The sequence below is a fragment of the Scyliorhinus torazame genome, chromosome 17 (assembly GCF_047496885.1).
Source record: "Scyliorhinus torazame isolate Kashiwa2021f chromosome 17, sScyTor2.1, whole genome shotgun sequence".
In the NCBI taxonomy this organism is placed as follows: Eukaryota; Metazoa; Chordata; class Chondrichthyes; order Carcharhiniformes; family Scyliorhinidae; genus Scyliorhinus; species Scyliorhinus torazame.
In genome coordinates, this window is record NC_092723.1 from 158,697,122 (window position 1) to 158,719,427 (window position 22,306).

The window sequence follows — 22,306 nt, forward strand, 5'->3', positions numbered from 1 at the left end:
TTGAGGGGAGTGTTGCATTGTTGGAGAGTCAGTGTTGAGAGGTGTGCTGCATTGTTGGAGAGTCAGTGCTGAGGGGAGTGCTTATTCATTACTTCCATGCCTCCAATCCCCCACCCTTTATTGGAGAGTAATTGCTGAGGGGAGTGCTTATTGTTGGAGAGTCAGTGCTGAGGGAGTGCTGCATTATTGGAGAGTCAGTGCTGAGGGGAGTGGTGCAATTTTGGAGAGTCAGTGCTGAGGGAGTGCTGCATTGTGGGAGAGTCAGTGCTGAGGGAGTGCTGCATTGTGGGAGAGTCAGTGCTGAGGGAGTGCTGCATTGTTGGAGAGTCAGTGCTGAGGGAGTGCTGCATTATTGGAGAGTCAGTGCTGAGGGGAGTGGTGCAATTTTGGAGAGTCAGTGCTGAGGGAGTGCTGCATTGTGGGAGAGTCAGTGCTGAGGGAGTGCTGCATTGTTGGAGAGTCAGTGTTGAGGGGTGTGCTGCATTGTTGGAGAGTCAGTGCTGAGCGAGTGTTGCATTGTTGGAGAGTCAGTGTTGAGAGGTGTGCTGCATTGTTGGAGAGTCAGTGCTGAGCGAGTGCTGCATCGTTGGAGAGTCAGTGCTGAGCGAGTGTTGCATTGTTGGAGAGTCAGTGTTGAGGGGAGTGGTGCATTGTTGGAGAGTCAGTGCTGAGCGAGTGTTGCATTGTTGGAGAGTCAGTGTTGAGGGGAGTGTTGCATTGTTGGAGAGTCAGTGTTGAGAGGTGTGCTGCATTGTTGGAGAGTCAGTGCTGAGGGGAGTGCTTATTCATTACTTCCATGCCTCCAATCCCCCACCCTTTATTGGAGAGTAATTGCTGAGGGGAGTGCTTATTGTTGGAGAGTCAGTGCTGAGGGAGTGCTGCATTATTGGAGAGTCAGTGCTGAGGGGAGTGGTGCAATTTTGGAGAGTCAGTGCTGAGGGAGTGCTGCATTGTGGGAGAGTCAGTGCTGAGGGAGTGCTGCATTGTGGGAGAGTCAGTGCTGAGGGAGTGCTGCATTGTTGGAGAGTCAGTGCTGAGGGAGTGCTGCATTGTTGGAGAGTCAGTGCTGAGGGGAGTGGTGCAATTTTGGAGAGTCAGTGCTGAGGGAGTGCTGCATTGTGGGAGAGTCAGTGCTGAGGGAGTGCTGCATTGTTGGGGAGTCAGTGCTGAGGGAGTGCTGCATTGTGGGAGAGTCAGTGCTGAGGGGAGTGGTGTAATTTTGGAGAGTCAGTGCTGAGGGAGTGCTGCATTGTGGGAGAGTCAGTGCTGAGGGAGTGCTGCATTGTTGGGGAGTCAGTGCTGAGGGAGTGCTGCATTGTGGGAGAGTCAGTGCTGAGGGGAGTGCTGCATTGTTGGAGAGTCAGTGCTGAGTGAATGCTGCATTGTTGGAGAGTCAATGCTGAGGGACTGCTGCACAGCTGGGTGAGAGTTTAAACCAAGGTGTACTGCGTCCTATCAGGTGGATATAAAGAATGTTACTGCACTATTGAAAGACGAGCAGGGGTGTTCTCGCCAGTGACCTGCCCAATATTTATCTGTCATGCATGTAATTGAGTATTGAGGGAGCACAGCAATGTTGGAGGGACAGTATTGAGAGAGCACTGCGGTGTTGGAGGGGCAGCATTGAGGGAGGACTGCAATGTTGGAGGGACAGTATTGAGGGAGCACAGCAATGTTGGAGGGGCAGCATTGAGGGAGCACTGCAATGTTGGAGGGACAGTATTGAGGGAGGACTGCAATGTTGGAGGGACAGTATTGAGAGAGCACTGCGGTGTTGGAGGGGCAGCATTGAGGGAGGACTGCAATGTTGGAGGGACAGTATTGAGGGAGCACAGCAATGTTGGAGGGGCAGCATTGAGGGAGGACTGCAATGTTGGAGGGACAGTATTGAGGGAGCACAGCAATGTTGGAGGGACAGCATTGAGGGAGGACTGCAATATTGGAGGGGCAGTATTGAGGGAGGACTGCAATGTTGGAGGGGCAGCATTGAGAGAGTGCAGCAATGTTGGAGGGGCAGCATTGAGGGAGGACTGCAATGTTGGAGGGACAGTATTGAGGGAGCACAGCAATGATGGAGGGGCAGCATTGAGGGAGCACTGCGGTGTTGGAGGGGCAGTATTGAGGGAAGACTGCAATGTTGGAGGGAAAGTATTGAGGGAGCACAGCAATGTTGGAGGAGCAGCATTGAGGGAGCACAGCAATGTTGGAGGGGCAGTATTGAGGGAGCACAGCAATGTTGGAGGGGCATTATTGAGGGAGCACAGCAATGTTGGAGGGAAAGTATTGAGGGAGCACAGCAATGTTGGAGGGGCAGTATTGAGGGAGGACTGCAATGTTGGAGGGGCAGCATTGAGGGAGCACAGCAATGTTGGAGGGGCAGCATTGAGGGAGGACTGCAATGTTGGAGGGGCAGTATTGAGGGAGCACAGCAATGTTGGAGGGAAAGTATTGAGGGAGCACAGCAATGTTGGAGGGGCAGTATTGAGGGAGGACTGCAATGTTTGAGGGGCAGCATTGAGGGAGGACTGCAATGTTGGAGGGGCAGCATTGAGGGAGGACTGCAATGTTTGAGGGGCAGCATTGAGGGAGGACTGCAATGTTGGAGGGGCAGTATTGAGGGAGCACAGCAATGTTGGAGGGACAGTATTGAGGGAGCACAGCAATGTTGGAGGGGCAGCATTGAGGGAGGACTGCAATGTTGGAGGGGCAGTATAGAGGGAGGACTGCAATGTTTTAGGAACAGTATTGAGAGAGGACTGCAATGTTAGAGGGGCAGCATTGAGGGAGGACTGCAATGTTGGAGGAACAGTATTGAGAGAGCACTGCGGTGTTGGAGGGGCAGCATTGAGAGAGGACTGCAATGTTGGAGGGGCAGCATTGAGGGAGGACTGCAATGTTGGAGGGGCAGCATTGAGGGAGGACTGCAATGTTGGAGGGGCAGCATTGAGGGAGGACTGCAATGTTGGAGGGGCAGCATTGAGGGAGGACTGCACCATTGGAGTCTCAGCATTGAGGGAGGACTGCACCATTGGAGTCTCAGCATTGAGGGAGTGCAGCATTGTTGAAGGGTCAGTGCTGAGCGAGTGCTACATTGTTGGAGAGTCAGCGCTGAGTGAGTGCTGCATTGTTGGAGAGTCAGCGCTGAGCGAGTGTTGCACTTTTGGAGAGTCAGTGGTGAGCGAGTGCTGCATTGTTGGAGAGTCGGTGCTGAGCGCGTGCTGCATTGTTGGAGAGTCAGCGCTGAGAGTGCTGCATTGTTGGAGAGTCAGCGCTGAGCGAATGTTGCATTGTTGGAGAGTCAGTGTTGAGGGTAGTGTTGCATTGTTGGAGAGTCAGTGCTGAGCAAATGTTGCATTGTTGGAGAGTCAGTGTTGAGGGTAGTGTTGCATTGTTGGAGAGTCAGTGCTGGGCGAATGTTGCATTGTTGGAGAGTCAGTGCTGAGCGAGTGTTGCACTTTTGGAGAGTCAGTGGTGAGCGAGTGCTGCATTGTTGGAGAGTCGGTGCTGAGCGCGTGCTGCATTGTTGGAGAGTCAGCGCTGAGAGTGCTGCATTGTTGGAGAGTCAGCGCTGAGCGAATGTTGCATTGTTGTAGAGTCAGTGTTGAGGGTAGTGTTGCATTGTTGGAGAGTCAGTGCTGAGCGAATGTTGCATTGTTGGAGAGTCAGTGTTGAGGGTAGTGTTGCATTGTTGGAGAGTCAGTGCTGAGCGCGTGTTGCATTGTTGGAGAGTCAGTGTTGAGGGTAGTGTTGCATTGTTGGAGAGTCAGTGCTGAGCGCGTGTTGCATTGTTGGAGAGTCAGTGCTGAGCGAGTGCTGCATCGTTGGAGAGTCAGCGCTGAGTGAGCGTTGCATTGTTGGAGACTCAGTGCTCAGCGAGTGTTGCATATTTGTTGAGTGAGTGTTGAGGGGAGTGTTGCATTGTTGGAGAGTCAGTGCTGAGCGAGTGTTGCACTTTGGGAGAGTCAGTGCTGAAGGGGTTGCTGCATTGTTGGAGAGTCAGTGTTGAGGGTAGTGTTGCATTGTTGGAGAGTCAGTGCGGAGCGAGTGTTGCATTGTTGGAGAGTCAGTGTTGAGCTAGTGCTGCACTGTTGGAGAGTCAGTGTTGAGCGAGTGCTGCATTGTTGGAGAGTCAGTGCTGAGCGAGTGTTGCATTGTTGGAGAGTCAGTGCAGAGCGGGTGTTGCACTTTTGGAGAGTCAGTGCTGAGGGGGGTGCTGCATTGTTGGAGAGTCAGTGTTGAGGGTAGTGTTGCAATGTTGGAGAGTCAGTGCTGAGCGAGTGTTGCATTGTTGGAGAGTCAGTGCTGAGGGGGGTGCTGCATTGTTGGAGAGTAATTGCTGAGGGGAGTGCTGCATTGTTGGAGAGTCAGTGTTGAGGGTAGTGTTGCATTGTTGGAGAGTCACTGCTGAGCGAGTGTTGCATTGTTGGAGAGTCAGTGTTGAGCTAGTGCTGCACTGTTGGAGAGTCAGTGTTGAGCGAGTGCTGCATTGTTGGAGAGTCAGTGCTGAGCGAGTGCTGCATCGTTGGAGAGTCAGTGCTGAGCGAATGTTGCATTGTTGGAGAAGTCAGTGCAGAGCGAGTGTTGCACTTTTGGAGAGTCAGTGCTGAGGGGGGTGCTGCATTGTTGGAGAGTCAGTGTTGAGGGTGGTGTTGCATTGTTGGAGAGCCACTGCTGAGCGAGTGTTGCATTGTTGGAGAGTCAGTGTTGAGCTAGTGCTGCACTGTTGGAGAGTCAGTGTTGAGCGAGTGCTGCATTGTTGGAGAGTCAGTGCTGAGCGAGTGTTGCATTGTTGGAGAGTCACTGCTGAGCGAGTGTTGCATTGTTGGAGAGTCAGTGTTGAGCTAGTGCTGCACTGTTGGACAGTCAGTGTTGAGCGAGTGCTGCATTGTTGGAGAGTCAGTGCTGAGCGAGTGCTGCATCGTTGGAGAGTCAGTGCAGAGCGAGTGTTGCACTTTTGGAGAGTCAGTGCTGAGGGGGGTGCTGCATTGTTGGAGAGTCAGTGTTGAGGGTAGTGTTGCATTGTTGGAGAGTCAGTGCTGAGCGAGTGTTGCATTGTTGGAGAGTCAGTGCTGAGGGGGGGTGCTGCATTGTTGGAGAGTCATTGCTGAGGGGAGTGCTGCATTGTTGGAGAGTCAGTGTTGAGGGTAGTGTTGCATTGTTGGAGAGTCAGTGCTGAGCGAATGTTGCACTTTTGGAGAGCCAGTGCCGAGCAAGAGCTGCATTGTTGGAGAGTCAGTGCTGAGCGAATGTTGCATTGTTGGAGAGTCAGTGTTGAGGGTAGTGTTGCATTGTTGGAGAGTCAGTGTTGAGCTAGTGCTGCACTGTTGGAGAGTCAGTGTTGAGCGAGTGCTGCATTGTTGGAGAGCCAGTGCCGAGCAAGAGCTGCATTGTTGGAGAGTCAGTGCTGAGCAGGGTGTTGCATTGCTGCGGGAGTCAGTGCTGAGCGGGGTGTTGCATTGTTGGGAGAGTCAGTGCTTTTATTTTAGAAAATATTTTACTGAGGCACTTATAATTTTAACACTTTTCAACAATAACATCCGACAGAACCCACAACAAAATAACCATCATTCCCCCCAAACACAAACCCCAACCAGCATGGCTTATAAAAACACACCGCCAGCCCTTCCCCACCCTCCTGCCATTGGTTTTCCTACCCATTTTCATCACTTCCATGCCTCCAATCCCCCACCCTCTGTTGGAGAATAATTGCTGAGGGGAGTGCTTATTGTTGGAGAGTCAGTGCTGAGCGAGTTCCACACTGTTGGAGCGTTTGTGCTGAGGGGAGTCCTGCATTGTTGGAGCGTCTGTGCTGAGGGGAGTGCTGCATTGTTGGAGAGTCTGTGCTGAGGGGAGTGCTGCATTGTTGGAGAGACTGTGCTGAGGGGAGTGCTGCATTGTTGGAGAGTCAGTGTTGAGGGAGTGCTGCACTGTTGGAGAGTCAGTGTTGAGCGAGTGCTGCATTGTTGGAGTCAGTGCTGAGCAAGTGTTGCATTGTTGGAGAGTCAGTGTTGAGCTAGTGCTGCATTGTTGGAGAGTCAGTGCTGAGTGAATTCTGCATTGTTGGGGAGTCAGTGCTGAGCAAGTGTTGCATTGTTGGAGAGTCAGTGTTGAGCTAGTGCTGCATTGTTCGAGAGTCAGTGCTGAGTGAATTCTGCATTGTTGGAGTCAGTGCTGAGCAAGTGTTGCATTGTTGGAGAGTCAGTGTTGAGCGAGTGCTGCATTGTTGGAGAGTCAGTGCTGAGTGAATTCTGCATTGTTGGAGAGCTAGTGCTGAGCGAGTGCTGCATTGTTGGAGAATCAGTGCTGAGCGAATGTTGCATTGTTGGAGAGTCAGTGCAGAGCGGGTGTTGCACTTTTGGAGAGTCAGTGCTGAGGGGGGTGCTGCATTGTTGGAGAGTCAGTGTTGAGGGTAGTGTTGCAATGTTGGAGAGTCAGTGCTGAGCGAGTGTTGCATTGTTGGAGAGTCAGTGCTGAGGGGGAGCTGCATTGTTGGAGAGTAATTGCTGAGGGGAGTGCTGCATTGTTGGAGAGTCAGTGTTGAGGGTAGTGTTGCATTGTTGGAGAGTCACTGCTGAGCGAGTGTTGCATTGTTGGAGAGTCAGTGTTGAGCTAGTGCTGCACTGTTGGAGAGTCAGTGTTGAGCGAGTGCTGCATTGTTGGAGAGTCAGTGCTGAGCGAGTGCTGCATCGTTGGAGAGTCAGTGCTGAGCGAATGTTGCATTGTTGGAGAGTCAGTGCAGAGCGAGTGTTGCACTTTTGGAGAGTCAGTGCTGAGGGGGGTGCTGCATTGTTGGAGAGTCAGTGTTGAGGGTAGTGTTGCATTGTTGGAGAGCCACTGCTGAGCGAGTGTTGCATTGTTGGAGAGTCAGTGTTGAGCTAGTGCTGCACTGTTGGAGAGTCAGTGTTGAGCGAGTGCTGCATTGTTGGAGAGTCAGTGCTGAGCGAGTGTTGCATCGTTGGAGAGTCAGTGCTGAGCGAATGTTGCATTGTTGGAGAGTCAGTGCAGAGCGAGTGTTGCACTTTTGGAGAGTCAGTGCTGAGGGGGGTGCTGCATTGTTGGAGAGTCAGTGTTGAGGGTAGTGTTGCATTGTTGGAGAGTCAGTGCTGAGCGAGTGTTGCATTGTTGGAGAGTCAGTGCTGAGGGGGGGTGCTGCATTGTTGGAGAGTCATTGCTGAGGGGAGTGCTGCATTGTTGGAGAGTCAGTGTTGAGGGTAGTGTTGCATTGTTGGAGAGTCAGTGCTGAGCGAATGTTGCACTTTTGGAGAGCCAGTGCCGAGCAAGAGCTGCATTGTTGGAGAGTCAGTGCTGAGCGAATGTTGCATTGTTGGAGAGTCAGTGTTGAGGGTAGTGTTGCATTGTTGGAGAGTCAGTGTTGAGCTAGTGCTGCACTGTTGGAGAGTCAGTGTTGAGCGAGTGCTGCATTGTTGGAGAGCCAGTGCCGAGCAAGAGCTGCATTGTTGGAGAGTCAGTGCTGAGCAGGGTGTTGCATTGCTGCGGGAGTCAGTGCTGAGCGGGGTGTTGCATTGTTGGGAGAGTCAGTGCTTTTATTTTAGAAAATATTTTACTGAGGCACTTATAATTTTAACACTTTTCAACAATAACATCCGACAGAACCCACAACAAAATAACCATCATTCCCCCCAAACACAAACCCCAACCAGCATGGCTTATAAAAACACACCGCCAGCCCTTCCCCACCCTCCTGCCATTGGTTTTCCTACCCATTTTCATCACTTCCATGCCTCCAATCCCCCACCCTCTGTTGGAGAATAATTGCTGAGGGGAGTGCTTATTGTTGGAGAGTCAGTGCTGAGCGAGTTCCACACTGTTGGAGCGTTTGTGCTGAGGGGAGTCCTGCATTGTTGGAGCGTCTGTGCTGAGGGGAGTGCTGCATTGTTGGAGAGTCTGTGCTGAGGGGAGTGCTGCATTGTTGGAGAGACTGTGCTGAGGGGAGTGCTGCATTGTTGGAGAGTCAGTGTTGAGGGAGTGCTGCACTGTTGGAGAGTCAGTGTTGAGCGAGTGCTGCATTGTTGGAGTCAGTGCTGAGCAAGTGTTGCATTGTTGGAGAGTCAGTGTTGAGCTAGTGCTGCATTGTTGGAGAGTCAGTGCTGAGTGAATTCTGCATTGTTGGGGAGTCAGTGCTGAGCAAGTGTTGCATTGTTGGAGAGTCAGTGTTGAGCTAGTGCTGCATTGTTCGAGAGTCAGTGCTGAGTGAATTCTGCATTGTTGGAGTCAGTGCTGAGCAAGTGTTGCATTGTTGGAGAGTCAGTGTTGAGCGAGTGCTGCATTGTTGGAGAGTCAGTGCTGAGTGAATTCTGCATTGTTGGAGAGCTAGTGCTGAGCGAGTGCTGCATTGTTGGAGAATCAGTGCTGAGCGAATGTTGCATTGTTGGAGAGTCAGTGCAGAGCGGGTGTTGCACTTTTGGAGAGTCAGTGCTGAGGGGGGTGCTGCATTGTTGGAGAGTCAGTGTTGAGGGTAGTGTTGCAATGTTGGAGAGTCAGTGCTGAGCGAGTGTTGCATTGTTGGAGAGTCAGTGCTGAGGGGGAGCTGCATTGTTGGAGAGTAATTGCTGAGGGGAGTGCTGCATTGTTGGAGAGTCAGTGTTGAGGGTAGTGTTGCATTGTTGGAGAGTCACTGCTGAGCGAGTGTTGCATTGTTGGAGAGTCAGTGTTGAGCTAGTGCTGCACTGTTGGAGAGTCAGTGCTGAGCGAGTGTTGCATTGTTGGAGAGTCAGTGCTGAGGGGGGTGCTGCATTGTTGGAGAGTAATTGCTGAGGGGAGTGCTGCATTGTTGGAGAGTCAGTGTTGAGGGTAGTGTTGCATTGTTGGAGAGTCACTGCTGAGCGAGTGTTGCATTGTTGGAGAGTCAGTGTTGAGCTAGTGCTGCACTGTTGGAGAGTCAGTGTTGAGCGAGTGCTGCATTGTTGGAGAGTCAGTGCTGAGCGAGTGCTGCATCGTTGGAGAGTCAGTGCTGAGCGAATGTTGCATTGTTGGAGAGTCAGTGCAGAGCGAGTGTTGCACTTTTGGAGAGTCAGTGCTGAGGGGGGTGCTGCATTGTTGGAGAGTCAGTGTTGAGGGTAGTGTTGCATTGTTGGAGAGCCACTGCTGAGCGAGTGTTGCATTGTTGGAGAGTCAGTGTTGAGCTAGTGCTGCACTGTTGGAGAGTCAGTGTTGAGCGAGTGCTGCATTGTTGGAGAGTCAGTGCTGAGCGAGTGTTGCATCGTTGGAGAGTCAGTGCTGAGCGAATGTTGCATTGTTGGAGAGTCAGTGCAGAGCGAGTGTTGCACTTTTGGAGAGTCAGTGCTGAGGGGGGTGCTGCATTGTTGGAGAGTCAGTGTTGAGGGTAGTGTTGCATTGTTGGAGAGTCAGTGCTGAGCGAGTGTTGCATTGTTGGAGAGTCAGTGCTGAGGGGGGTGCTGCATTGTTGGAGAGTAATTGCTGAGGGGAGTGCTGCATTGTTGGAGAGTCAGTGTTGAGGGTAGTTTTGCATTGTTGGAGAGTCAGTGCTGAGCGAATGTTGCACTTTTGGAGAGCCAGTGCCGAGCAAGAGCTGCATTGTTGGAGAGTCAGTGCTGAGCGAATGTTGCATTGTTGGAGAGTCAGTGTTGAGGGTAGTGTTGCATTGTTGGAGAGTCAGTGTTGAGCGAGTGCTGCATTGTTGGAGAGCCAGTGCCGAGCAAGAGCTGCATTGTTGGAGAGTCAGTGCTGAGTGAATGTTGCATTGTTGGAGAGTCAGTGCTGAGCGAAGGTTGCATTGTTGGAGAGTCAGTGTTGAGGGTAGTGTTGCATTGTTGGAGAGTCACTGCTGAGCGAGTGTTGCATTGTTGGAGAGTCAGTGTTGAGCTAGTGCTGCACTGTTGGAGAGTCAGTGTTGAGCGAGTGCTGCATTGTTGGAGAGTCAGCGCTGTGGGAGTACTGCACTGTTGGAGAGTCAGTATTGCATTGTTGGAGAGTCAGTGCTGAGGGAGTACTGCACTGTTGGAGAGACTTTGCTGAGGGTGTATTGCATTGTTGCAGAGTCAGTGCTGAGGGAGTGCTGCACTGTTGGAGAGTCAGTGCTGAGGGGAATGCTGCACTGTTGGAGAGTCAGTGCTGTGCGAGTGTTGCATTGTTGGAGAGTCAGTGCTGAGCAAGTGTTGCATTGTTGGAGAGTCAGTGTTGAACTAGTGCTGCATTGTTGGAGAGTCAGTGCTGAGTGAATGCTGCACTGTTGTAGAGTCAGTGCTGAGTGAATGCTGCACTGTTGGAGAGTCAGTGCTGAGTCAGTATTGCATTGTTGGAGAGTTAGTGCTGAGGGAGTACTGCACTGTTGGAGAGACTTTGCTGAGGGTGTATTACATTGTTGCAGAGTCAGTGCTGAGTGAGTGCTGCACTGTTGGAGAGTCAGTGCTGAGGGAGTGTTGCACTGTTGGAGAGTCAGTATTGCATTGTTGGAGAGTCAGTGCTGAGGGAATACTGCACTGTTGGAGAGACTTTGCTGAGTGTGTGTTGCATTGTTGCAGAGTCAGTGCTGAGGGAGTGCTGCACTGTTGGAGAGTCAGTGCTGAGGGAAGTGCTGCAATGTTGGAGGGTTAGTGCTGAGTGAATGCTGCACTGTTGGCGAGTCAGTGCTGAGGGGAGTGGTGCAATTTTGGAGGGTCAATGCTGAAGGCAGTGCTGCATTGTTGGAGGGCTAGTGCTGAGCGATTGCTGCATTGTTGGGAGAGTCGGTGCTGAGTGAGTGCTGCATTGTTGGGAGAGTCAGTGCTGAGCAGGGTGTTGCATTGTTGGGAGAGTCAGTGCTGAGCGAGTGCTGCATTGTTGGGAGAGTCAGTGCTGAGTGAGTGCTGCATTGTTGGGGGAGTCAGTGCTGAGCAGGGTGTTGCATTGCTGCGGGAGTCAGTGCTGAGCGGGGTGTTGCATTGTTGGGAGAGTCAGTGCTTTTATTTTAGAAAATATTTTACTGAGGCACTTATAATTTTAACACTTTTCAACAATAACATCCGACAGAACCCACAACAAAATAACCATCATTCCCCCCAAACACAAACCCCAACCAGCATGGCTTATAAAAACACACCGCCAGCCCTTCCCCACCCTCCTGCCATTGGTTTTCCTACCCATTTTCATCACTTCCATGCCTCCAATCCCCCACCCTCTATTGGAGAATAATTGCTGAGGGGAGTGCTTATTGTTGGAGAGTCAGTGCTGAGCGAGTTCCACACTGTTGGAGCGTTTGTGCTGAGGGGAGTCCTGCATTGTTGGAGCGTCTGTGCTGAGGGGAGTGCTGCATTGTTGGAGAGTCTGTGCTGAGGGGAGTGCTGCATTGTTGGAGAGACTGTGCTGAGGGGAGTGCTGCATTGTTGGAGAGTCAGTGTTGAGCGAGTGCTGCATTGTTGGAGTCAGTGCTGAGCAAGTGTTGCATTGTTGGAGAGTCAGTGCTGAGTGAATTCTGCATTGTTGGAGAGTCAGTGCTGAGCAAGTGTTGCATTGTTGGAGAGTCAGTGTTGAGCTAGTGCTGCATTGTTGGAGAGTCAGTGCTGAGTGAATTCTGCATTGTTGGAGAGTCAGTGCTGAGCAAGTGTTGCATTGTTGGAGAGTCAGTGTTGAGCGAGTGCTGCATTGTTGGAGAGTCAGTCCTGAGTGAATTCTGCATTGTTGGAGAATTAGTGCTGAGCGAGTGCTGCATTGTTGGAGAGTCAGTGTTGAGCTAGTGCTGCATTGTTGGAGAGTCAGTGCTGAGTGAATTCTGCATTGTTGGAGAGTCAGTGCTGAGCAAGTGTTGCATTGTTGGAGAGTCAGTGTTGAGCTAGTGCTGCATTGTTGGAGAGTCAGTGCTGAGTGAATTCTGCATTGTTGGAGAGTCAGTGCTGAGCAAGTGTTGCATTGTTGGAGAGTCAGTGTTGAGCGAGTGCTGCATTGTTGGAGAGTCAGTCCTGAGTGAATTCTGCATTGTTGGAGAATTAGTGCTGAGCGAGTGCTGCATTGTTGGAGAGTCAGTGCTGAGGGAGTGCTGCACTGTTGGAGAGTCAGTGTTGAGCGAGTGCTGCATTGTTGGAGTCAGTGCTGAGCAAGTGTTGCATTGTTGGAGAGTCAGTGTTGAGCTAGTGCTGCATTGTTGGAGAGTCAGTGCTGAGTGAATTCTGCATTGTTGGGGAGTCAGTGCTGAGCAAGTGTTGCATTGTTGGAGAGTCAGTGTTGAGCTAGTGCTGCATTGTTCGAGAGTCAGTGCTGAGTGAATTCTGCATTGTTGGAGTCAGTGCTGAGCAAGTGTTGCATTGTTGGAGAGTCAGTGTTGAGCGAGTGCTGCATTGTTGGAGAGTCAGTGCTGAGTGAATTCTGCATTGTTGGAGAGTTAGCGCTGAGCGAGTGCTGCATTGTTGGAGAATCAGTGCTGAGGGAGTGCTGCATGTTGGAGAGTCAGTGTTGAGCGAGTGCTGCATTATTGGAGAGTCAGCGCTGAGTGAATGTTGCATTGTTGGAGACTCAGTGCTCAGCATGTGTTGCACATTCATTGAGTCAGTGTTGAGGGGTGTGCTGCATTGTTGGAGAGTCAGTGCTGAGCGAGTGTTGCATTGTTGGAGAGTCAGTGTTGAGAGGTGTGCTGCATTGTTGGAGAGTCAGTGCTGAGCGAGTGCTGCATCGTTGGAGAGTCAGTGCTGAGCGAGTGTTGCATTGTTGGAGAGTCAGTGTTGAGGGGAGTGTTGCATTGTTGGAGAGTCAGTGCTGAGCGAGTGTTGCATTGTTGGAGAGTCAGTGCTGAGGGAGTGCTGCACTGTTGGAGAGTCAGTGCTGAGGGGAGTGCTTATTCATTACTTCCATGCCTCCAATCCCCCACCCTTTATTGGAGAGTAATTGCTGAGGGGAGTGCTTATTGTTGGAGAGTCAGTGCTGAGGGAGTGCTGCATTATTGGAGAGTCAGTGCTGAGGGGAGTGGTGCAATTTTGGAGAGTCAGTGCTGAGGGAGTGCTGCATTGTGCGAGTGTCAGTGCTGAGGGAGTGCTGCATTGTGGGAGAGTCAGTGCTGAGGGAGTGCTGCATTGTTGGAGAGTCAGTGCTGAGGGAGTGCTGCATTGTTGGAGAGTCAGTGCTGAGGGGAGTGGTGCAATTTTGGAGAGTCAGTGCTGAGGGAGTGCTGCATTGTGGGAGAGTCAGTGCTGAGGGAGTGCTGCATTGTTGGGGAGTCAGTGCTGAGGGAGTGCTGCATTGTGGGAGAGTCAGTGCTGAGGGGAGTGGTGCAATTTTGGAGAGTCAGTGCTGAGGGAGTGCTGCATTGTGGGAGAGTCAGTGCTGAGGGAGTGCTGCATTGTTGGGGAGTCAGTGCTGAGGGAGTGCTGCATTGTTGGAGAGTCAGTGCTGAGGGGAGTGCTGCATTGTTGGAGAGTCAGTGCTGAGTGAATGCTGCATTGTTGGAGAGTCAATGCTGAGGGACTGCTGCACAGCTGGGTGAGAGTTTAAACCAAGGTGTACTGCGTCCTATCAGGTGGATATAAAGAATGTTACTGCACTATTGAAAGACGAGCAGGGGAGTTCTCGCCAGTGACCTGCCCAATATTTATCTGTCATGCATGTAATGTTCCAGGCAAACGACCACACCGAAGCGATGACTGTTAGAAAAGCTCCATATTTATTTAATCTACTCGGCGCAAGTCCTAATTTTTGAAGGGTCTCCCGAGCCTGACCCACACCTGGCTGGGGTAGTTACGTCCTCGAGGCCGCAGGGACTCCGCGGCGGACCCCAAGGCCGCAGGGACTCTGTTGCAGACCTGAGACCTCCAGTCAGGTTACAACAAACCAAAATCACGAAAATCGATTAACTGCTCATATTGTGGTGATGTTCATGGGAGCTAACTGCGCACACATTGGCTGCCGTGGTTTTTTTTATTCCCATGGTGACAGCACTTCAGAAGCACTTTATTGGCTGTAAAGTACTTTGGTATGTCCTCAGGTTGTGAAAGGCGCTATAGAAATGCAAATCTTGCATTTTACTTCTGATGCCCTGGAACAATAGTCTGTGAAAGGAACCGTGACCTCTCCCTCTTCTGGTGACCTCTTGTATTACAGTGTAACCAGCTCTTTGAATCACTCCAAGATCTGGTGGACCATGTGAATGACTTTCATGTAAAACCCGAGAAGGAAACTGGATACTGCTGTCACTGGGAAGGCTGTGCACGGAGAGGAAAGGGATTCAATGCCAGGTATGTGAAACCCCTGATCTCACACGGCGAGATATTGGCTTAAATGGAGCACAAACAGCAGGGAGGCGTGGGCTACAATGGAAAGACATGTATGTCTTAACTACAGCATTGGACCCCCCCCACCCAGCACTCCTAGCACTCCCAACCTTTCCCTGAGGCTAAACTCTAACTTAATTGTTGCTAAGCATCCCGCTGATGTTAAATGCGAAGGTATCCCAAAACCCCCAGAAGGGTAACTTGGAACACAGGTTCTGAGTGGTGTATATTTTCAATTTGGTAATACTGTGAGAAAAGATATGCAAACCAGGGAGGTCCAGTCATTTTGTGATCAATTAATAAAGAATATTTATTAACTTAAAAGGAAACACACGGCAAGAAGGACTACAATACACTACACCAGTACACGTAACTACACTGATGGCTATACACACACAGTAATACATGAAGTTATCTCTTTATTCCCAACTACCTACATTTCCTGAACTCTTGAGATTCCCTTTTCCCCATCAACAACCAATATTATATAACTCTATGAGCTAAATCCAACAGATAATGAGCTCGCACAAGTTATTTCTCCACATTTGAGGAAGCAGTCTTCAGTTTCAGCGAAGGTTTAATCTTCTGGGTTCGAGTTTTGGATTTTTACCGCCTACCCTTTTACCAATAACTTGTTTTCAGGGGAGACTGTTTCCTGCATCTGGGGGTGGCTGTGATGGCAGCTGCCTCTACTGTGCCCCTGTCTCATGATGTGCCATGGATATATCACAAGAGCAGCACAATGGCGCAGTGGTTAGCACTGTTGCCTCGGGGCACCGAGAATACGGGCTCGATCCCAGCCCCGGGTCGCTATCCGTGTGGAGTTTGCACATTCTCCCCGTGTTTGCGTGGGTCTCACCCCCACGACCCAAAGATGTGAAGGGTAGGTGGATTGGCCACGCTAAATTGCCCCTTAATTGGAAAAAAGAATTGAGTACTCTAAATTTACAAAAAAATGGATATATCAGAGAATCCCTACAGTGCAGAAGGAGGCCGTTCAGCCCATCGGGGTCCGGGGCGGAGTCCCTGCGGCCCATTCAGGACCAACCCTCTGAAAGAGCACCCACCGAGACCCACGCCCCCACCCTATCCCCTTAACCCAGTAACCCCACCTAATATTTGGACACTTAAGGGCAGTTTAGCGAGACCAATCCACCTAACCCGCACATCTTTGGACTGTGGGAGGAAACCGGAGCACCCGGAGGAAACCCACACAGACACAGGGAGAAACAGACTGGCACCCGAGGCCGGAATCGAACCCGGATCCCTGGAACTGTGATGCAGCAGTGTTAACCACTGTGCCACCTGGGCATTTTTCCCCCATAGCCTTTAGCATATAAGTGCCAATTCCCTCATCTCTCCACCTCTTCTGCACCACATTATTTTCCCCTAGAATGCTAATTTGCATATCAAAATGCCTCTTCATCCAGCGGCACTTATCTCCTTCTATCCCCTTTATCTTACTTTATACCAATTTCACTTTTTAAATCTTATTTTTCCTTAATTCTTAACACCATAAGCAAACTACTGCAAATACTGGAAATGAGAAATATAAACAGAAAATAATGGAAACCCTCGGCAGGCCAGGCAGCATTTGTAGAGAGAAACAATACTGAGACAGATCTTGCTGAAACTATCTTGGTGTGTTAATGAGGCACCCTGCTATGAATGTGGAAATCGAACAGCAAATTCAGGTGATTAACAGATAGGAGTTGTGAATTTCCGAAACCTGCTGCTTGACTTACCTTGTCCTCCCATTTGCTTCATGCAAAGTCACGCTCACCCTCAGACTCACTGGTATTTTTAACAACTTGCTGGGTTGCACATTAATTGCCAATGAAACTGACAGCAGATAGTGAAGGCTGGTAATAAATGCATAAATAGCCTATTAATAGTTAATGAAATGCCAATCAACCTCTGGCTCACAAAGTGACCAGTTTAAACAATGGAGCAGGATGGGAAGAGAGTTTTTTTAAACCCAATTTTGTTTTCCAATTAAGGGGCAATTTAGCGTGGCCAATCCACCTGCCCTGCACACCTTTGGGTTGTGGGGGTGAGCCCCACGCAGACACGGGGAGAATGTGCAAACTCCTCACGGACAGTGACCCGGGTCTGGGATCGAACCCGGGTCCTTGGCGCCGTGAGGGACCAATGCTCACTGCGTCACCGTGCCGCCTGGGATGAGCAGAGAGTTAAGCAGAGATTTTAAAATGGCAAATCTTTAAATGTTAATTTTTGCCTTGTTTTTTTCTTCCTGCCTTTCTCTCTCTCATTATCCAATCTTTCTTCTCTTTCCTTCTTTCTGGACCTAATTTGATTCAAATTCACCCAATTTCCTTCTCTATTTTTCCTGTTTCGTTCACGACCTTTAAATCTCATTGTTAAGGACCTCTCCAAGGTCTCAGTTGCCCTCACACTTTACTCCCACAGAGTCAGACTGAAGTAAGATTCAAGCTGAAGTTGCAGAGAAAGTAGTTTTGTTCCAATTGAGCACAACCCAGCCCAGTGCTTCAGGTCAATGATCTGTCACCAGAACTGGAAGAAATTGAAGATTGAACAGTTTATCAGAGTCAGTGACGGGTTATTGTGCATGTGGGGCAATGGGTGTGGGAAGCTTCCTTCGGCAGGAAGACATTCAAAAATGATGTGTGATCGGATGGAAAGCAGGCGTAATTAAATGACAAAAGGGATGATGAAAGGCAAGTTGTGGGGGGAGTAATGGGACAAGCAAAGACATAGAATGGTCAAGTGGAGGTGTAAGTGGTTGCAGCAGAGAGGGAGGGAAGCGTCTGGCTCACATGGTCTCGGAATGTATTTTATTTCAGATTTCTATCATAATACTTTGCTTTTTTTCCTCTTGTGGTTTAGCTGTGGGGGTAAATATTTCTTCTGTTTGAAGATGTTGCAGCACCCATTCTCTCTCTTGCTGAGCTACAGGTGCCCACCCACTCAGTGCAGTGTGTCAGGGTTACTGACTGATCAGTGTCTCCATTGACCTTCAGGTACAAGATGTTGATCCACATCCGAACTCACACCAATGAGAAGCCACATCGCTGCCTGACCTGTAACAAGAGTTTCTCTCGCCTGGAGAACCTGAAAATCCATAACCGCTCACACACAGGTAAAATGGCTGGGAGCAGGGGTCACAGATCAGTGGGGTGGCTGCAGGGTTCACATGTCAGTGTGGTCTGGGGGGAACCACAGGTCAGAGTGGGTGTGTGGGAGGCAGAGGTCACAGGTCAATGGGCCAGTGCAGGGCATGATGGTCACTGATGAGAGTGGAGCTGGGGGTTGTTTACAGATACGGAGTGGGACTGGGGTGAGGGGCAGTGGTATGAGTGGGGCATGGGAGGGAGTTGGCAGTCACAGGTACGGGATGGACGGTCACAGATAAGTGAGGGGGGACGGGGGAGTGGTCTTGTCAATCTCCAGTTGCTGGGGGCAGGGCAGTGGTTGTCAATCTTCCCTGGTCTATCTCAGCATTTGCATCTCATTTTTTGGCCTGTGGGAGCCAGGATTGCAGAAAGTAATTCATGTGAAGATAAGGATTGATGGATCAAATCCCCACTTGGACCCAGTGGTACTGAGAATGCAGCTGGAAATACCTGCTTTGGTTTGCCTAACAAGTTCTTTGTGTTCTCTCAGGGGAATAGGATTTAGTATTGTCCTATTGCTGTTGGTTTGGATATTGTTACTCAGGGACATGTGATTTCCCACATTCCAATGGCTGAACATCCCCTCTGCCTCTCTCCCAGGTGAGAAGCCCTACATCTGCCCTTATGAAGGCTGCAATAAACGATACTCCAACTCCAGTGACCGATTCAAACACACCCGGACACATTATGTGGACAAACCGTATTATTGCAAGATGCCTGGATGCCATAAGAGGTACACCGATCCCAGCTCCCTCCGCAAGCACATCAAAGCTCATGGGCACTTTGTATCGCCAGAACAACAGGGAATGCTGAAACTTCGACAGTCAGCCAAGAATCCAATGTCAGAAATGCCTTACTTAAATGGGACACAGATCATCATTCCAAATCCAGCTGCCATCTTTGGAAACCACCCCCTCCAGGCTCTGGGAGCCTCGCTGCCAATTCCAATACACCCTGCACCCCTGGACCTCAGCCCTTTGACATGTGGCACTGTTGGACCTGCTGCGATCACAGCCATTCCGAGCTCTGTCATTTCTCTCAATAACACTCCAATGAACCTAGCCAAGACATCTTTAATGGCATCGCCATTTTCTGCAAGTGCCCTTGGACTTCCATTGATGTCCCTGGTGGCTGGCTCTCACGGGAACCTCGAAAGACTGTCGGCATCAAAAGGGAAGGCAGCAGCCTGTAGAAAACGGGATGGGACGGTTAAGGGTCGCCCTTCCGAGAAAGGATTGTATGAGAGGGTTGAGGCACGACTAAGACCTATGACGGAAAGCCTCTCGATGCACCCAGGAGCTGTGATAGACTTGTCAAGTGGCATTAACACCCTTCCTGGTGTCGACTCTCTCCCTCCTGGTTGGGTGGTCATTCCTCCAGGGTCAGTATTGCTCAAACCAGCTGTTGTAAACTGAATGTGGTCAATCACTGCTGCGGTGTTCACCAATAGAGGCAACAATTAGAATAAGCCTGGGGTACCAAGCCAGTACTAAGGTTAAACAAAAGACAGGTAATTCACCAATCTCTTGTTCTTGGATTGAACACACCAGCCAGTTTTATTTTGTCTTCAAACTAAAAGAAAATGGATGGTGGTGACCAACACGTTGAATTTTCAAGGCAGCAAGTGCAGATTTTACTCCACGGGGAGACACTCTTAGCATCTGATTGCCCAGTCCTTCTCAAGACTCAAAGCTTGCACAAGTCTGAAAATAGCCAGACGCAAATGATGCTGTCATCATGACACTAATTAAATTATAAATGGGAGACTCACAACTCTCCTGGACACTTTGGATTGCTGTTACTTTAAATAGCAAAGATCTCTTTTTGTTACGTACCAGATCTTCGAGATAAGTCAATCAAGATATTTATCAATTATTGGGATCAAAAACCAGAGATCAGTTAACAGATGAGGTTCAAAATTGCAGTCATGCAGTTTAGATAATTTCATATCAACTTCATTGCTGAGAAATAATGGATTTGGCACCAGAATGATTATTAGGGTGTGGCCGAGGAGTTGTTGGGGCGGGGGGGGGGGAAGAGAGAGAGAGAGAGAATGACACAGGTTTTTCAGCACCCAGGATCCAGCCAATCAGCCTGTTCTGCAGCAGAGAAGCACTTTGTATTGTAGTAAACCCAGCAGGTGGGATCTTAGGCTTTGCTTTGATCTCCTGAACACAGTTTATTCAGCCCATTAATCGAAAGGCTCATAATTCTCAATAAATATCAGCACAACTCTCGGCATTTTGCCAAGAATTGAAGCAGTGATCGCTCATCTAACTCCATCCCTCCAACCAACAAAAAAGTGTGAAAAATAATTAAATTAGGACATTACAAAATTTTTTAAAATCACAAATATATTTCTGAAAGTCTTGTGTATATAGTTTATATAAAGATCCACACTTATAGTAAATATTCATATAAAAGCAAATTCCATGACAGTGCGTGTGCTGCATCAGAAGAATACTAATAATAGAGGGATTAGGAACAGTGTGACAGCGAAAGTATTACAGGAAACAACTGTAACATCTACAGGAAGTGCAGATTATATGCACCATTATTAATATATGTTATAGATATATAAAAATCTCCTATTACTTATTTAAGGTTTAGGTGCTTGTGTGAGTGGATTGCCATTGATAAGAGATTTGCTCATGGAGTTTACTTATTATCTGCAGTCTTTGCCTCTGGAAGATTATGCTTTCTTTACAGAATCGCAGAAGTTAACAGTACACAAGACCATTCAGCCCATGACTGCACAGCTCTTTGTTAGTGTAATCCAAAAATTATCCCATTACACCCTGCTCTTCCCAAAGTCGTATATCAGTCCCAAACTAGTCCTACACTGCACTTTCCCCATAGCGCAATATCTATCTGCAAATTAATCCCATAGCCGTTTTCTCTCCATATTTCTATCAATCCCAAACTAATCCAGCTGCTCTGCGCTCTCCCCATATAGCCCTGTATCCTTTTTGGTTTCAAACATTTATTTCCTCCATCCCTTTTCACTGCTGTCTCTAAATATTTGATCAGACATCAGGTGGGCAGCACTGAGCTTTTAGGAAATCTGAACGGGTCAGTTATATGCTGCTGTTTTTGCGAACAGTGCAACTTTTAAATGGTACATTTTGCTTTTCCCTTACTATTTTATTGAACGTCTTTTCTGTTCATTGTAGAAACTAGCTGCTATGTGGAACAACGGATGCATTTGAATTCATGCTAATAGATATTTATGAAATCAACAATCTTTGACACTTGGTATTTTTACGCTAGTTCCATTCAATATTCAGTATCTAATTCTGACCTCAAAAGCATCCCTGATTTTAATCACTCACCTTTGGCAGCCATGCCTTCAGCTGCCAAGTCCCTCATCTCTGGAATTCCCTCCCTAAATCTCTCTCTCTACCTTTAAGACACTCCTTAAAACCTACCTCATTGACCAAGCTTTCAGTCATCTACCCTAATGTCGCCTTATATGGCTTGGTGCCACATTTTGTTTGCTAATCGCTCCTATGAAGCGTCTTGGCACTACATTACAGGTGCTATATAAATGTAAGATGTTGATCACCAGTGTATTTTAGTCGAGTTACCTTTAAGTCAACACTATCGAGTCTGGAGGGCACTTGATCCTGACTCCAACACTTAACTCTCATTGACTAATTGTAAATACGAGTTGCTCTCATTGTGACTCGAGGACCACAGGTGCATGTTATCCCAGATGCCCAACCATCAATTTAGTGCAGCTTCTCAAAGGAAAACAAACTAAAGAGTAACCAGTCAAGAGTCATTTGGGCATGCACTGAAATAAATGGAGTGGGCCAGTGCGCAGTAATACAAAGCGAGTGTGACTCCAAACCACCAGAGGGCTATTCAACATGCACACCATCAAACTGGTCAATGGGGTGGATGCTGAGAGCAATCAGCTTGATAAACAGTAAATCCCTTTAAGCAGTGCACTTACAGTCCGATTAAAAATAGGCTGTGGAGTGAAGGGACAATGTCATTAAAAATACAGAGGAGCTACTCAGTTCAGTAGCTAATTACACTAGAGCACACAGCAAACTGGAGAATCAGTGGCAATGGGAGGTTTACAACTCAGCGAGAACGATTGGTGAGTGACAATGCAACGAAGACCCATGGCAAAGAGCATCATTCAACCCAGTGCAATTCGAGCATAGTACTACTCTGCATCCTTGTTAATGGGAAGACAAGATCACGTTGTTGAAATGTGCGTGCGTGTGACAAAGCATACATCGTGTGTGCTGCTTGCCAAACCATTTGTAAACCTCTTCGTTTGTTTATAAGTAGTTTATTAATTTTATGTGCAAGACAAAGAAACAATTATCTTTCTGCAGGCTGTGCAGTGAGCTGCTGTTGACTATACTCAAGACTCCAGTAGGTCTGGATTTCTATCCCCCTCCCCGAGTATTAATAAGCTAAATGATAATGGATTAAGCTTTGTTCAAGGTGGACTGTACAGTGTGTGAATCATTGAACAAGGTCCATTTGGGCCTGGATCAGATTACTGCACATTCCATGTTTTCGCAACAGTATTTTTTAACATGTTGCAAGTGCCTTTTTACACTAGAATATAAGTAGGTGTGGCTCCCCTAATGGAGACTTACTGGGTAGCATTAGTTGTTAAGGCTCAAGCTGATGCCATGTACTGAAGTCCTCTTTTTAGAGGAACACTACAGAATTTAAGGGAAAGATGTTAATAAAATTTAATTTGTTGACTTACTCTGTGTTCCAAGATGGTTTATTTCTTTCTGTCGTTCATTTGATGCCCAACCCCTGCCTACCTAGAGCCTCATGTGTCAGTACCACAGGCACAGTCCAGAGTATCCTAATGGTCATTTTTCATGTTGGTGGAGCTATTCAGTCACTTGCGTATGCAGCCCCTGCCCCATCCTCAAGTGTATCCAAAGTGATTTCCAGTCG

At 48.9% G+C, this 22,306-nt stretch overlaps 1 protein-coding gene across 5 annotated transcripts in view; it reads left to right on the top strand.

The window, feature by feature from the left end:
- Positions 1-22,105, top strand: part of glis2b (GLIS family zinc finger 2b) — a 265,569-nt gene extending 243,464 nt beyond the window's left edge. For all 5 annotated transcript variants that reach the window (XM_072481431.1, XM_072481435.1, XM_072481433.1 and 2 more), the window contains exons 5-7: positions 14,044-14,177; positions 17,216-17,334; positions 17,969-22,105. In XM_072481431.1, the coding sequence (XP_072337532.1) occupies positions 14,044-14,177; positions 17,216-17,334; positions 17,969-18,783 (1,068 nt within the window). In that variant the 3' untranslated portion in view covers positions 18,784-22,105. The remainder of the gene's footprint in view (positions 1-14,043; positions 14,178-17,215; positions 17,335-17,968) is intronic.
- Positions 22,106-22,306: the final 201 nt, after the last annotated feature.